General features: G+C 40.8%; 1 protein-coding gene across 4 annotated transcripts in view; it reads right to left on the bottom strand.

Annotated features, from left to right (window-relative positions):
* LOC148402242 (IQ motif and SEC7 domain-containing protein 1-like) overlaps positions 1–17751 on the bottom strand; it is a 74044-nt gene that overhangs the window by 42644 nt on the left and 13649 nt on the right. For 2 of the 4 annotated variants that reach the window (XM_088358120.1, XM_088358171.1), the window contains exons 2-3: positions 17194–17223; positions 11460–11567 (exon numbers count right to left, since the gene is read on the bottom strand). In XM_088358120.1, the coding sequence (XP_088214246.1) occupies positions 11460–11567; positions 17194–17223 (138 nt within the window). The remainder of the gene's footprint in view (positions 1–11459; positions 11568–17193; positions 17224–17751) is intronic. The other 2 variants (XM_088358125.1, XM_088358134.1) reach the window with 2 other exon arrangements.

A 17751-nucleotide genomic window follows, 5' to 3' on the forward strand; every position in this document is an offset into this window, starting at 1 on the left:
TGAAACTATCTGTGCACTTAAAGTCACTATGGCGCCCAGTGTAAAAAGTAGGGGATGAAATATTGATGTTGTGATGCATCACATTGTTTTTTTTTCTCGCAGCATCAATATAACATTGTTGTTGCTAGGGATGAACAAAGGGTTACAAGAATGGAGCAAACGATACTTTGATTCCAAGGTGTCATTTTGCTCAACTAAATTAAAATGAGAAAATCAAAGTATGACTTTGTTATGTAATTTTTATGCTTTACGATTTACGCTTTACGAATCAATGATCAGTGAGAAAAAAAAAAAAAACTAATTTATTCACATTCATTGTCTATTCTATATTCATTACCTCCTCTGTCTCGGGTTTTAGATACATTGCCACAAGGCTGATGGTTAGTAAATGTTTTACTGTTAGGTGAACTAAAAAAAAATGACAAAGGAGGCGTTTCCATTATGGAATCCGTAAAGTCACACTGTTGTTTCTGACCTGGATATTCCTATTGGCCTCAAGGGCAGGGTAAAATGTCAAGTACCAGTGTCAGTGCAAGTACCAGTGTCAATGCAAGCCTGATACAAATCCAATTATCTCACACAATGTATGAGCCCCCAAACGAATATTTCTACTTCTTGGTAGCAGCTTGTACACGTGCACAGAATCTAATCTAATCTTCAGTGAAATATTGCCTCTTATTTTATTTTATGCTTTTTTTGTTTATCATTCCAATTATTTCGCAAATGTTTTTGGTAATTGTATTGTTTTTTTGTTGTCTATCTGCAAAGAAATAAATGATAAAAATTAATGCAAACTGATTCTGTCAATTGTGGAGAATTGATGATCATTCGGAAGCAATGGAGGATAAAGTAAAGTTCAATAATTAGTTTGCTTAATTTTATCTTTCACCTAGTTTGCTGTGTAAAGTCTTTTATTCATATCTTTGATTAAAAAAAAATGTAATAACGTTTTGATAAATGTAATTGGTGAAGTAAATTTTGCCAAATGCTTAAATGCAGTTTTTTGGTATTGTCACTTGTAATGTCAGTGAAACGTTGCATGTCACAGAACCTGTCCAGCCAGCAAGGTCGTGTAGGTGGGGAGGGGCCCACACACGACACCGTGAGCTCAATGAGTTAGCAGTCGGAGCACACACACACAGGAGCAGGGAGCGAAGACGCTGTTTCAAATCGACAGAGAGCCGTAGATTCACGCTTTAACGGAAACACATTTCAACACAAGAGTTCAAGCTCCGAGGCATCCACAGGCGTGCACACAAGTACAGAACACACTTGCAGGGTTGAATTCATCATCTCATCCAGGTACTTTGGCCTTATGTGTTCCCTCCTCACTCACCATATGCTCGCGGCCGCATAAGATATGAGCCGCCACATCTGTTTGTGCACCATCAAATACACTGAGTCTCAACTAGTGTATGTACCACACGCGAGAAATACATAGGCACTAGCGCAGACCGCTAAACTGCAAAATATTTCCTAGCTGTATTTCGCTTCCAACATCTGTTTCATTGAAATTTGGCTCAAGAAGGTATTATTAAACAAGTCCACATGGGCAGTCTCGCCAGCTGAAATGTTGTAGGTCTGACCTTTGCCTCGTCACAACATGCTGCTTACGCTGAGTGAGACGACAATGTAAAAAGTACTTTGAGTCGCCTGAAGGTTAAAAAGCAATGTGAAAAGTAATAGCAGTTAATATATTATTTACACATTGTTTTCTAGTTCAGTGGTGTGTATGTTTTGGAATTTAGGAGGATGGAATTGAAAAATAACCATCGGGGAACTACAAGTAAACTGCAATGGCAAAAAAAAAAAACCCACAACATAATAATATAATAATAATAATTATTATTAATATTAATATTATTAACAACAACATCAATACTACTACTACTACTACTACTACTACTACTAATAATAATAATACTAATAATAAATTAAATTTTTTAAAATAAATGGCTGCCTGCTGCACCTGTGTGTTCTTACTGATCATAAAAAAGGAAAAAGTCAACATTTTACAAAATAAAAATTCGAATCAAAAGGCGCAGAGGGAAAATAAAGCTTACGTTTTCTGCCCCTTTTTACAACAAATAAAGAATTCCACCTATCACAGTATCATAGTTAAATCTAGTTTACTTGACTGTTTCCATGTTTGTGAGTCGTTCAATAACTTCACACTGCTACTTTCCATCATTTTGGTTCTAAATCTTTGCATTTGAACTATTTTGGTGCATTTCCGATTGTAGTTGCATAGTATGTTTTCAAACTTGATTTGAATATTTTTAGGTAAAATATTTTTGTTAGCCTACAAAATTTGTTTTTTAACATATCTTGAATTATGGGGTTTCACTAGCTTATATTTTATAAAGACATTAGAGGGCTCTCTATCGCAACTACATGGTCGGTCAAGTACGTATATAGAACAATCAATATGATATAAAATGTTAACAGCAGATATTTGTTGAACATATATTTTATTTTATGCAATACTACTGTAGCTTTCGCTAGGGACTTTCAGGTAATATATTCGTCAATCATGATAGCTAAAGATGGCGTTTGTTACCCTTTGAAAAAGATACATTATTCTTAATTCCGTCTTTTTGAGTTTACTACTGAAATACTACAAATTCATGAATGCTTTTAAAACTCATTCATAATGAGGGAAAAGGATCTTAGCGTTACAGTAGTTTGCATAATTTTTGTGCAGCTGGCGTTATATAACTTCCCACTCAGTGCATTGTTTACAGTTCATCGCCCTGTGATTGACTGCTGGCCAGTGCGTGATATATTCTACATTTTGCCCAAAGTCACCAAGAAAAGTGAGTGACCCTGAACAGGATGTTATACAAAAGTGGCAGCCAGACTCCTTTGAATTGATTTAACACATCTGATTGGGCCCAAAGAACAAGCTCTGTACAATCTGACACCTCAAAGCAGAACAACTATGTTTTTTTTTTCTTGCTTGGGGTCAGGCCGTTCTCCAGAATCGTTCCTACCAAGCCGACAAGACACGCTGCGCTGTTTGGTCTATATGAACAAGACTCCTGCTGGAATAGCCTGACTTGTACATCTCGCCTACTCCCATGCTGCTTTGTAGGAGGGCATATCTCACCCTCGGGAGACTTGTGCCTAGCGCAGTGATTCCTCAACGGGGTGCCTTGGTTGGAGTCATTATCAGAGGTGGGGCGGAAAATATGAGTTCATTTCGATGAAAATTATCTATTCACTGCAAATATATTGTTTATCGATGTTAGAGAGGCACAATAATGCAACAACTAAATAATGCACAACTTGTGGAATCACAAATTGGAAGATGGTACAGCCATGTGGTTTCCAGCAATCAATTTTGTGTTCTATTCAACTGGCCCAGATTTCACTCTAATGTGTAAATGTGAGTAAATTGAGACAAGCGCATTATTCTTTCAGTTTTTATACTTTTTATCAAGTCAAGTCAAATTTATTTATACAGCCCTTACTTAATCACACAAAAGTCGCAAAGGTCTTCACATTGCTGGGATTATTTTTAATTGAATGTTGTGCTTTGGGATTCCACAAGGTGGCAGTGCATCCCCTCTGCAGAGTTATTGTTTGGGAACGTGATCGTCAGTTTCAGTTTGCAGACAGTAAATTAACGTGATCACGACTAAATTCCCCCATTTTTAATTTTTTTTTTTTATTGTTACTACAACTGCTCTCCGTAGATACAAAGACTAAGAGTCCTGGTACATTTGTCCAAAATACTGATTTGCAACAACTTTTGAGTTAACGTGCAAGACAGTAAACCTCCATTGAGATTAAATGCGAGATGTTTTTTTGTCTTTGTGTTGTTTTTTCTTTTCTTTTTTATAAAAATGTTATGCTGCGACTTTGAACCTTGATGCATAGAGGGCACAGTGCGAAGGCTTCTACTGTTCTCGATGTGGCCTCGAGCCGTGGAACATTCGAAAAAAAAACGAGACATTCAAAGAGGCCCAAACAAAGAGCTGTCTCATAGCTCCTAACTGTCACATAGAGAAAGAACCATATCTTGGCCCACACTGAGACTTGATTGCAGAAGATAAGACTTTTTGGTGAAGAGATGCCAACACACACAATTCACTCACTCCTACACCCACACACATACATACATGCAAGCCCACTTGGACGCTCTCTCACAGCCTGCAGTTGTATTAGTAGTCTTCCACATCAAGTAAGCACCAATCAAGCATTATTGTCATTTCCACTGGTCGCAATTTTCAAAGGATTGGAAACGCCCAGGTATCGGAATAAAAACAATCTGACAAGATTCTGTTCTGCCAGTCACAAATGTCAACAGGGTTTCTGATGACAACATCTTCGCAAGATTTATGGGAACTCTGAGAATAACGCTGGAAGACAACATTGGCACAAAGGTCTTCTGAGTGTGTATCATTTGTCATTATGGTTGCCACTTTTCCTGTGATCGCTTACACTGTCACACCATCGCCTTCCTCTTGTTAGCACACTCATTAAGGGATAATGTAAAGTGGATTTACACTATTTTACTTTCTTCTATTAAGTGCCACTCTGGCATTGAAGGCGGGCAGGGCTTGGGCTGGGGGTTACTTTCTTCTATTAAGTGCCACTCTGGCATTGAAGGCGGGCAGGGCTTGGGCTGGGGGAGGATCAGGGCATTCAAGTGAAACAGCAGCCTGAGAGTGGCGGACAGCTAGGCAGATAAACTTTGCACTCAACATTGAAATGCACAAGCCATTATTGAAACTCTAATAAAAAATAAAAAAAAAACTAGTAAAAAACCCCAACAGATTAAAACATGAAAATGTCAAAAGCAAGAATAGTGTCTCCATTAGTTTAAAACATGCTAATGGTACACAGTACAGAAGAATAGTGGATGTTGAATGAACTGGTTGCCTCCTGGGACACCTTAGAGGGGCTAAACTTTCCCATGAACCCCCAATGTTATTGCCCCCCCACTCCCAACACACACACACACACACACACACACACACACACACACACACACACACACACACACACACACACACACACACACACACACACACACACACACACACACACACACACACACACACACACACACACAAGTGGATTAGACCCGCGTCATTGTCTGGTTAATATCTCACCCACCAAAATCCTCTACTTGAGTGGTATAAATCAGCTGAGAACAAGCTATCATACTCCCCAGTTGTTTTGTCTTCGTAGAGAAATGTGCACTAAGTCCTTGCTCCATCACCTCTGAGCTCGCCGAAAAGCAGCCCCTCATCACCCCCCTGGCTTGATCTGCGAACTGATGCGGAGCTGCGGAATTGCAAATGCACCCTATCAGACAGGGAGTTAAGACTTGAAGAGCTCCGAGGCCTGTTCGCCTGATATTACTGGGGCAGGGAGTTGATGAAAGGATAAGCTATGCGCGAGTCACACTGTATCGCTAATCTCTTGCTATATCTAATTTACTCGGCAAAGTGTCATCGCATAACGGAGTGAAAGCAAAACGCAGGTTGAGAGAGAAAGGACATGTTTCCCAAGGATGGCTGGGCAGAGCTTGGTAACAAGCTCAAGGTTCACACTAATGTCACACATGATTTTGTGTGGAAATGTAACACCTGTGCTCTGCCGCCAGGCATTACGTGACTTACATAACTGCTGGAGGGAGGAATTTACCAAAGGTAGGTATATTGCAAGTGGACCAACTGCTACAGAAACAAGCATCAACCTGTGCCTTGGCATGAGTGCAAATAGAAGATTGGGGAATGGGCAAACCCTAACCCTTGACCGCATCATACATCATGCAAGTTTCCCTTGACTGATGTGCTCTTGTAAGCTTGTTCATTGCAATCAAAATCTCTCTCTCTTACTCACACACACACACACACACACACACACACACACACACACACACACACGCAATTAGGGATACTTGAGACCACATTTTTCCAGTGCGAGTACTTTTGAGTACTTACTGAAACCAAGTAACTGGATACACTTAAAATGGTGACAGGTGTGTGCTAACTCCAATTTAACATTCAAATTTGAATGGTTAACTCTGAATACAGCCACTTAAGTAGGGGGGTGTACACTTATACAACCACATTATGTCAGTTTATGTTTGCTTTGTCTCTAATATATTTTTTCGAGTCAGATGCACAGATTAAAGGTAACATTAATTATGGCTTGAGTTTGTAAATAATTTGATATTTATTTATTTTTTATTATATCCGTCCGTCCGTCCGTCCGTCCGTCCATCCATCCGCTCTCCTGCACAGCACAACAGTCTAGCCACAACACGTCTGGGAGCAGAGAGCATCAGAACGTTAGCATCTGCTATGATTGAAACATGGCATATAAGTCGCTGGCGTCCTGACCACCCCTCTCACAGTTCCTCTCACGACCACAACAAATACATTGGTCAACAGCATTACGAGATGAAAAACTAGAAAATACGATGACATTTATATCCGCGGCTGCGGCTGTGCACACCTCGCACACCACTGACATGAAATCAAAGCGCGACGGCCTCGGCTTTCTGCAACATGAACGCAAATGTCTGGGACTGAGTGTGATCTCTATTATTCTGGTGAAAATGACGTACCCTGAACTTAACATTTTACTTTTCAAAGGCAATTACAATAGCAAACAATTTAGGATTGTATTTTTTTTTAATCTGTTATTGTTACATCTATTTTGTTTAAAAAATTCTCTGAATGTTCCGAACTTTCATGAGTATCACTCAATGAGGCAAGGTTGGTTTGTGGTATAATTTGCATTTTTGCCCATTTAGAACCATAAAAAATCATCAAACATGATTATCCTGTATTATACAACTTCTTTTTATAGGTGACTCACAATATTTACCTAAGTGCCCTTTTACAAGCACGATTGTTTCAACCGAGCCATAAAATCTAAACGAATCCAGCAATTATAATAAATGTTTCCCGAGCATCGTTATATTGGGACACCACGAGCCTTCAAAAAGCGATTAGGTCCACCGCAGCACTCCACATGCAAAACAATGGAAGCACAGGAAGAGCAGACAGGAAATATACACACCCCTGCCTGCCCTTGTCTCTCGGCCAAAGGCTCAGAAACGCAACTCAGCATAGGGAAGGGCAGTGAGAGAGTGAGAGAGAGAGAGAGAGTGAGAGAGAGAGAGAGAGAGAGCGAGAGAGCGAGAGAGTGAGAGAGTGAGAGAGCGAGAGAGTGAGAGAGCGAGAGAGTGAGAGAGCGAGAGAGCGAGAGAGAGAGAGAGACACACACATTCTTGTGTTTTACTAAGCCAAAGCAAATTCTTATGAGCCACATGACCACTTTTACTCTGGAGTCAAAACTCTGCGTTCCAGCAGGCCCTGTAATTAACTGGGAACAAATGATAAAACACAAGCTGAAAAGACAACTGCAGGCTTTTAACGACACCACACACGCTTTTTTACTGGTCTGTTAAAATGTTTGCAAGTTCCTATCTGGAGGAGTCAAAACATTACAGACAGCAGTAAATTAAAAAGGAAGAATAAAGAATTCAGATTCAAACAAAGCTGAAAGGTCTTTTATCTTTGCCTTTGTGTTTCATCCACACAACAGTGTGTGTTACTACGTGCGATAACAAACAGTAAACACATAAAGTCAAAAAAATGTCTACAACCCAGAAAACTTCATGAACAATGACAATACGGTGGAATGTGGAAAGCTGAACACAATACAGTTGACAGTATTGTAAAACATGGAAAAAAATATCCTGAAATTACATTTCATTTGGTCAAATGGTTGCACAAAATAAAAACGTCAAAAATCCAGAAGTGTTTTTTAAGTAGACTATTAATCTAACAAAAAACGTGTCTGGATCCAGATTTTATTTTGTGCAACCACTTTATGATATATTTGTATTTGTTTAAAAAAAATGTTCCCCTTAACATTTTTGGTACATTGTTGGATAGAACAACAATGCTCAAGTCATCCCAAACGTGTTCTATTGGGTTGAGGTCAGGACTCTGGAGGCCAATCAAGCTTATGCACCACCATGTGCACTGGTGCATCGTGTTTTGTTGGAAGCGGAAGGGGGGGCCAACTCCAAACCACACTCTTCATGCCTTACCACAGCTTCGTAGTAAAACAGTTTGAATAATTCAAATTTGCATTTCTATAAGATTCCTGGGTCTGCTGAAGATAATCAAAGATTGTGATCCATTCATTCTCCATAATGAGCATCATAAAGCATGTGAATTATTCACAAGGAGCGCTTTGTTTAGATTCTAAACTAATGGCCAGGCGCAAAATCAGAAACCCGGAACACATAAACAGGGCAGCTCGATATTTGCGGCTTCATGACCTTTTAGTGCTACCACAGGGACTTTCAGGGGTGAATGTAAATTCTTGCTGAGAGACTTACGCCCCACCTCACCTTTATCTCTGTCAATCTCATGCTATTTAGTTGTTAATCCTGTCACAGGTATTTTTGATTGAGATATCAGACTGAAAAAGTTAACTTGGTGTGAAAGAAAAACAAAAGAAGATGCAAGGAGAGCTCTGTGAGAATAAATATATATCGGGGGAGGATGTTTGGGCATGTTGGAAGGATCATTTTCATTTGTTTCGCAAGATGACAATTTTGGAGTTTCCCGGTCTGAAGGACAAAATGCATTCTAATATCAAGTTAGCGTACTATTAAAAAAAAAAAAAAACTTTAAAACATTTCAACCGAGTACCGATATGGAATTATCCTTCAAATAAACTGTAGGCTACTACGCATTGGCACGATGCCCGTACTGGATTAACAGGTAATTGTCTTTGACGTTAATCTTGCAGTGCTTTCGGGGCTACCGGCGCCGGGTCAACACAATAACCTTAGCTAATAACGTTTCGCCTGCACCGGCATGCTTTTTCTTTCTTTGGAAAAGCTTACGGGTGCGGGATTTATGCGTTTTCTTTGGAAAGCGGTCGTCAAATGCAAAGAAGCCGCTTATTCAAAGTCAAAGTCAGCTTTTTTTGTTTTATTGTTGATGTGCTGCGGTCGGTGGAGATTGCATCAAGCGTGCTGATTGCTTCATGCTCATGGCAGGGAGAAAAGAGGATCAATCTGGACTTTGTTTGACATGTTTAGTTTTAGCTCCCTAGGTGAGGCCATAAATGATGGATCAAATTTTTAGTTTGAAAATAATCCAAACTTTTCGCTTGGTTTAACATCAGCAGGATCGGTGAGCTCACCAATTACGCTGGCAAACTTGGCTCCAAAATAAACACACTTGGGTGTAGAAAATGATTCGGCGCGGTGAAGCTACGATGTTGCTCGTGCAGCACAATTGCTCACTAAATGCAACTGCTAGGATACAAGCGAGGCAAAAGGTTGGCCGAGGGGGAAAAAAAAAAAACAGCTAAGTGATACAGCGTGGGAGCACAGACAAGCAAAGAACAGAGGTAAAGATTTAAGTCAGCCCTATGGGAAACGTTATTCGACTATTTCACTTTTGCAGCTGCACCGCAAGCAATGAACGTGATAGGCGGCCCCACGAGATTGCATCAACTCTGAACAGCGCGCCGATGTTGCCGCGTTAAGGCTCTGCTCCATTCTCACGTTTGCAACCAAGACTGTCAGGGCTAAGGTAACAGCAGGGGCCTGTCTGAAATTGATAAACAATGTCTGCAACTATCCTGCATTGACCACAAGCCCTTTTCACACTGCGCGTTTCAATTGGCATTTTACTGATTTCTTCAAGGTTGTCTTTCTGTTTTGAAAATGTAGAAAGGTAAGACTGTAAAAGTTATGTGAGAAACTGTTCACAGACATCCAACTGAAGAAGTGCAAACATTCCACATTCAAATACGACACAGGACCTTTGCCACACGTGACGCGAGATTCCATGTATGCGCAATATTGCTGGCATAGCACAAATTGCAAGCATAGGTTTTTCTCACTCTAAAACTGAAATTTGCACTAGAGAAAAAATACCCATGGGCTGTAGTGATGAAACAGAACATCTGAAATCATAAATGTGGGGGGTAAAAAAAAAAAAAAAAGAGAACTGAGCTGGGACTTTGTTCTCTTGGTAATTTGTTCCCCTCTGATGCAAGATTACATAATGTATATTTTTTAGGTCAAGTTTAATATGTGAAGTTTTAATATTTACCAAACTAAATTTATGGGGGCTACTTTGCCATATTGGAGATGGATCATAAGAAACAACTAGCTGATTTTTTTTTTCATTATAATTCAGCTGAACAGAGTTGAAATCTAAGAGTAGTATACACAGATTAAAATCCTAAACTTTCCTCCAAAAAGTGAGATATCACATCCAGAATGTGGATTCATGGGAAGTAGATTTTCTTGAAAAGGCCAAAACTAACACAGATGAAACATGTTGAAATGTTGTACTGAGGACAGACAATAAATTAGAAGAAAATAAATGAAAACCACCATTTCCACTGTTATGTATATATATGAGATTTTAGTACATAAGCAGGAAATGAAGGTTAACTTCTATTTATTTAAATATAAATTCCAAATGTCTCTTTGAAACATTTTCTTGTAACATAATTTAAAGGTACATCCTCCACCCCGCCCCCTAAAAAGTTACTACTGGAAAAAAAGGTTTTTTTACAGGCATTATGGTGTGTTCATGTTAGTGATGCAATCTAGGATAAAATGTTTTCAAAGTCTTTGTTCTTAAAGCCTTTTTCTTTGTTGGTAAGTTTAATGCTTCCATTATGTAATATACAGTTGAATGTTTTGTTGAACAATGAGATTTACTTGAAAACAATCACAAATAGATTACCGAACAGAAGCGAGACATACGAGTGAGGTATGTGCCACAAATAGCAAGCCACATTGCAAAAACGAACCACCTGTGATCTTACGTGTCAGAAACTTCTGAACACTGCTGTTTAAAAATAGAACAAGCTCCTATTATACACTGGGATTTATTTGTGGGCTGCACGGCACGGCACGCGAGCCAAAAGTGGGTTATGGATTAGTCGCTGGCTGTTTGATGACGAAGCACGTAGCCTTGGGAGGCGTCTTTGAAAACTATCTCCAGCCTTTTGAAGCCCCCCCCCCTAAGTCTGTCCTACTGATGCCGCCCGCCGCCTGCGCTTACATCTCAGCACTTGCCGCAAGACACTCTCGCAGCTCGGCTCGGGCTAATGGGCGAGAAGAGCCGAAGGCACATACAGTAGATACGGGCATCATATTTCATTAAGACCAAGCTTAATAGGCTTTGCTTTCTGTGCACACAAATAGCGATGCAGCTTTGACTCTGTTGGGTCATAAAAATGCTCAGAACAGCTGGCAACGACGCGGATATGACTGCACGGCCAACTGCGGCGTCCTCGCCAGTGACGCAGTGGCCGCAACAAAGGCTGATTAGCCTGAGCATGGGTGGGGGTCACTTTGAAAGGTTAACAAGATAACAGTGGGGGGGATGCGTTTGTGGCTGTGGGACAATCAAGTGATGATGGAAAGTAAACGCTTACTGTACCCAAAGGAAGCGGACTTCCACTTGCGACATGGTATGACTCCTCTGGTGCCAACAGACACTAAGCTTCCGGGAGTTTCTGTGACTTGGCCAGGAAGCGAGGAATGTCTCCTGTAGGAGGACAAGTCGCAATAAGTTATGAGAACAAAGTTGCAATAAACTGAATTGTCAGCAAAGCCCAACAATTGACTCCGCCTCATTCATGCATCATCTGTTTTGCCTTTGTTTATCCTTTATTGTCCTTTAGCACTTTATGTGCTACAAATAATTATACAAATGTTTTTTTTCTATGATTTTCACAAATACTTATTGCAAGTGACAATTTGCTTTTTTTTTTTAACACACGAGTTTCTCGAGTGCCGCATCCAGATGAATAGACTAGTTAATAGTTGGAAGGCCGTCACATCCCAATAAGGCTGCAATGTCGAATGGAGGCAGGCAATTCTCACAGAATGCTGTCACTCACTCTCGACGACAAAATTAGCGGGAAAAATAATGAAACTCATTCAAGGGAACTCTTGTCCAAAACAAGTTTGCCCTGTATGATGACAAACCATAAATCAAATGTGAGGAGCGCCTTTGATTTGGAATGATGTCCATTGGTTCCACTAGGAGATTAGCCCCAAGTTGCAAGTGAAGTCTAGTAGCTGTGAATATATCCAGCCCGTGCAGCATTAGGTTGCAATTTTGAGTCCAAAAGCAAGGAATGCACTGATAAGAAGAGGAGTGAGCCCAGGGTGATTTCTTGTGGACGTAAACAACCAAAACAAAGCTGTCTTCTATGTATTTCACGCATTTGATCGATCACGGCTGCTCCAAGAGCCCAGCGCTCGGGGCTATAAAAGAAGCCGGAAAGTGTCGAGAAGCGAGTAAAAAGCTCTCCTACCCAGGGAAGAGATGCTGGATGATATTTTGTTTGGATATACACAAGCCGGTAAAAAGCTTGACATCTTTTTTTTTTTTTCTTGTTTGTTCGTACACACTTGCATGCACCTCGTTACAAAGACGTTCGCGCCAAAGCTACTTCAAACAACGTGAGAGCTGTACTGGCTGGTCGGCCAATATTAAGGCCATTGAAGTGTTTGATCCAGGGTTGCCATGACAACCACGGACACTTGCTCTCCTTATTACAATCCAGTGCACCAGTAACACGGTTTAGAAGCAGTTTAGGCACGGTTATTACCAGTTGCTGTTTCCTTCTATTAAGTTTAAACGCACACAGAAAATAAAACATAGCAAGAAAAACACTTCAAGGTGCAGAACGACATGGCTTGAATTCGGATTGTATAACCATGACAAGAAGCCTATCCAAAATGAAAGAATAATATTTTGCGAAGGAGCTACCATGTGAAATGACAACTTGAAATCAACTTTAATGTTAGCGTCTGCAGAGTGAATCGATATCTCTGCCTCAAGGGAGGGTTTGTTGCAAACCTGCACCGATGCACTGCATTATGAATAACAATGAACGTTATGCTGTTGTGAAGTCAACTTAAACTGCTGAGCACACACAAACACACCAGAGCAGCAATCCTCAATTACAACGGCGTTCTTCTTTACATGCTCCAGTCAACACATTACCTCATGTGTGTGCATGTTTATGCATGTACAAAAAAAAAAAAAAAAAAGTATGCTCTACAACCATATAAAAGTCTTTGTGACGATGGTTTGTGTTTTTTGTGTGGGACGTTTTGTCCTCCCCCGATCATAGCTTGTGACATTTGTCATCTTCTTTCACAGGACACAATGTCCACCGAGACGCTACTGAGCTGTGCCCCCATCAGACACGAGGCAGGCATGTTTCTCTATCTGTCAACACGCAATCACACTCTCACAGCTTGTCTCTAAGGAGAAAGAAATGTCTTCGGACAAACTAAAGCAACATTTTCTGGCACGTTAAAGCAAATCCACACAATCAGCCAGCCATCTTTCCGTTTTCCATCCAGCTTGTCCTCATTTTGATTGTGAGTGAGCTGCAGGAGCCCATCATAGCTAATTTTGGGGCAAACCTGGACAGGTCGCCATTTGATCACTTTACTGTGATTATTTCGCCCACCCCCGTCCAAGATGTTGCTTTGCTAATCTTCCACAAACCAATGAGCAATCAGCAGAAATGTCTTCAATGCAGCCCATACTGTAATCATCTCCTATTTGATGAATGCTGCACCGAGGCCCTGAGTAATATCGTTGAGTAAGTATGCCACAGCTGGCGGCATTTGCCATTATTTTGGCATAATGAATTATTAATTTTAGAAATGCCTCCTCTCAGCTACAATGGAGGAGCCTGAAGTAGTTTCCTGCCTCGCAATAATTACTCCGATAGTCAATTTTTTCCTCATTTTCCATGAATGACTTTCTGCTGCAAAAAAATGAGCAAAGTAGCAGCAAGTGAGAGGAACCAGTGTGCTCAAAGTCAAATTGCCGCACTTCAAAAAGACCCGCTTTTCCAACGTGGTGTATTTAGATCTGCGGCAACGGAGGAGGACATTGCTGATCTGCATCTGTCATTGGCAGCGCCCCTCCTCCCAAAATGTTTGTAGCTTTATTTTAGCAATAACATTTGCACTGTACTGATCGTTTTTATACCGCTCGTTCTCACCAGTGTGAACTGGAGCTGATTCCAGCTGACTTTGTGCGAGAGGCGGGGGTAGCACTCTGTTGAAAATGTAACTTAGATTCAATAGAAATGGTTGCATTATGTTCAGGACGACATCACTATGACATCAGCCAAGCCCAGCAGACTGAAACACGCAGTCCTTGTTTATAATCAACAATGATGTTCCAGCACCAATTGGTTCGATTGTTCTTTCTCTCTGCTTCACACTCATATGATGTGTTGTTTTAGCTCTGGATAGCCTCTGTAGAATAATGCCTGATTAGAAGGACTTGAAATCCATTTCAGAGGGTCAAAGGGGACTAAGACAAGACACGCAAGAAGGCGCAGTCTGCGAAGATGAGCATTGCTCTCTATGGCAACCGGGAGCGAGGGAGAATAGGGAGGGAGACAACAACGGATAGATATTGACAGACCGTATGCACACATAAGTCACGTCTGCTCTCTGTACGCATGGCCATCACATGTACTGCCACTAGATTGTATGTAGGGATGGGCGAGTACCAATACCAGATATCGGTATCATTGCCGATACCACCATAATTTCAGGATATCGGTACTTACAACTTTGGCCCATACCAGTATCGGTCAACCTTTTTGGGCCATTTTACGATCAGGAACTAGAAATTGGATGAATAGAAAATTACCATTAATTAATTTAAAATTCATGTCATTTCAAGGAATATTTATATATTGGGAAATAAATGATATCAGTGGTATCGAAAATTGCTACTCAACGCCAACACAAAGCTTTCATTCTGCGAAGTCTAGGTTTTCAAATCAGTGGAGCAAAGCTAAATTGTTGACAGTCTGACAAGCTTTATTTGGCGTTTTTTTTGTTTTCAGCAAACGGAACCCATTGGAAGCAAAGAAACTTGGTTGCTTCCACGCCCATCCAATTTTAGCACATCTGGTCTGACTTTGTTGTTCAGTACATCAACAAATTACTCTGTTATTGTTTTAATTGAATGTTACCTTCTGTTCTTTGTAATGAAAATGAAGTGAGCCTCTGAAGGAAGGATTGTCAATGTTTTTGTAGAATGATCCAAGTAATATTCAATAATATACGATACGGTGCGATCATTCATAAATCTTTTCAACCGATTGGACATTTTAATTATCCGCTCAGCTGTTAGGTGCAAATAAAGCTGCCCTCCCTAAAGTAATGTACAAGTTCAGGACAGGACAACAAACAGATATAAATGTTAAGAGTGCTGATTCTAATTAGTGCCATAGCACTCTGTCACCTCTTCTGACTTTATGAATGACCCATTAAAAAAGATGAGCATCTTTATCGCCTGACGTTCTCTGAAGAACAATCCAATACGATCGGGTCAGCGAGGGTGTCGAGAGCCTCCCCGCCACCCTCGCCTCGGTTCTAATCACATCTGAATGAAGCTATCCATCCTGATTACAGAACAGCACACCAATTAAACGGCACCTTGTTGTTATTCCTTTATCATTAGCCGCAGAGTGTGCATGAGAATAATCCGCTATTATCGGTCATGGCCGACTCGCTCTCCCTACATGCACACTTTGACAAAACCTGTTCACAACGACTCCTCAGGGATCAGGTTTTATTTATTTATGGCGTCTGTGCCAAGTTCACTGGCTTTTTCATTATTAATGATAATGAAAACTAGCAAGTCATCTAGCGCGCAAAATGTTAAACCGGGCGGTCTGACTTGTGTCACAATGTGTCGTATGAGCAGGATGATGGATGTCATGACAACAGGTCTGCTGTGCGCACAACACTGCTTGGCTGCCGCAGTGATTTTCAGCTCGGCGCTTTGATGAAAGGCAACGGGAACAGAAAGGCAAGATGCAGTTTGCTGCAATTTGAAAATGTCGGCAATTCCACTGAAAAGGAGTGCTGCTGTCTAGTTTGAAATGCTTACACTCAGAGTTGAGCAAAAGGTACACAAAAGGAGGGGGGGGGTGGAAGTGGAGCACTGGGGTAAAATATTCATCCATGTACAGTATACGGCGGTACAGTCAGATGACGATCAGGTCCCCTCAAGTCACATATTAGCTTGTATCTGCTGGCTTTTGTCGTCACACAAAAATATGTTGAATAGAAGCCCCGGACAGGTCAACAGATGATGCATGCCCCAGCCCGGTTTTTTACTGTAGTCTATGCACGAACGCGGCCAGACCCAAGACAACAGTCATGGCCATCATTGGCCACAAAGAGGTCACTACAGTCAACACAACAATGGGAGTCTTCTTTACGGATTAGCTGTACCGGTTGCTATGTGGAATAAGTTAAGAGAAGGGGAAGGGGAATGGCAAAGTGACAGCAGATGCAAATTACACAGTTCTATGGCACACATGCAACAATTAATGTAATGGTAACTGATAAACCCGCGATAAGGGGGATGGGTTTGGTTGCCACCTACGCGGCACACCCTCAACACAAGGCCACGAGAACAAAAGCTCATGTAACTAGAGAGACTGTCGAAAGTCAGTCAGTTGAGGACTTTGTATTGTATTTTAAAGACATTTTATCAATAAACGACAATAAATGACAAAAGTGACGAGCATAGGCGGGGAAGGCTTATTTGTACCTTACCATTCATGCACAAGCTCGATCTATAGTGCCTTACAGAAGCTAAGACAGCAATAACTCTCCGGGGGCCAGAGTTGAAGACAAAATAATGATTTTGTTGTACTACTGTTAGATACAACAATACAGCCTGCATGGTGAGTTATTCTTTGGGGATGCTGACTGACTAAACTAAACCTTGCCCAAACAACCTCACCCATACTCAGATGACAAAAGAACAAGGATGATGGCCTATCGGGTCTTCATTCCATATCTGATGGGCAGGGTAGATCAGCACTGGTATGCTCACTCATAAATACAGCAGACGTTCTTGACCTGACTGTTTTTAATGAAAGCATTCGAGGCTCACCACATCAGGCAAAGCATAAGAGCTGCAAACAAGGAGGAAAACTTGCACACCACTGAAAAACTGACCAGAGGAAACAAAAATCTTTCTTTCTTCTTTTTTCCATTTTCTCTTACGATTTAGAGCCTATCCTAGCTGTCCTAAGCATCTATTAAACTATGCTGCCATAATCAATCCAAAATATATTTTTAAAAGAAATGGAATACTTTACCTGACTATCCTGGATGTATCACCATCAGACCTGAAAGACAAGAAACAAAAGAGTGGCTGGATGATTTCTGTTGAGCATGTGGAAATCCAGATGACGCAGCAATGCAACTACTCTATGGGGAATCATAAAATGCCTTACTTAACCGCATCATTTACATCAGCAGCTTCACTACTAAAGCTGATTGGTAGAAGACAGCACGACGGAAAAGATTGATGGAAACTCTACCACTTCTTTAAAATGTAGCCTGCACAGGGTTAAACTCATTGACACATCAATGTCCAGTCTGGAAAACGTTGGCAAACTAAATGGTTTTATTGATGCACCATTTTTAAATATTTGATAATATTTTTGTTTATTCAAGAATAATACAAATGTGCCGCCGTCACAATCTGAGTGGTTCTGCCATCAGTACTGGCATCTCATTCCAAAGAACTGACGACAAAAAAAAAAAAAAATCATTACTCATTACATTAACAAGTGTGTATGAAAATAGAGGCTAATCAATGCTGGACATTAAAGAGGGCAACTATAACTGAAGATTTTCCAGGATAAGACTGC

This window comes from Syngnathus floridae, chromosome 2 (genome assembly GCF_059516105.1).
Source record: "Syngnathus floridae isolate MCC-2025c chromosome 2, RoL_Sflo_1.0, whole genome shotgun sequence".
NCBI lineage: Eukaryota > Metazoa > Chordata > Actinopteri > Syngnathiformes > Syngnathidae > Syngnathus > Syngnathus floridae.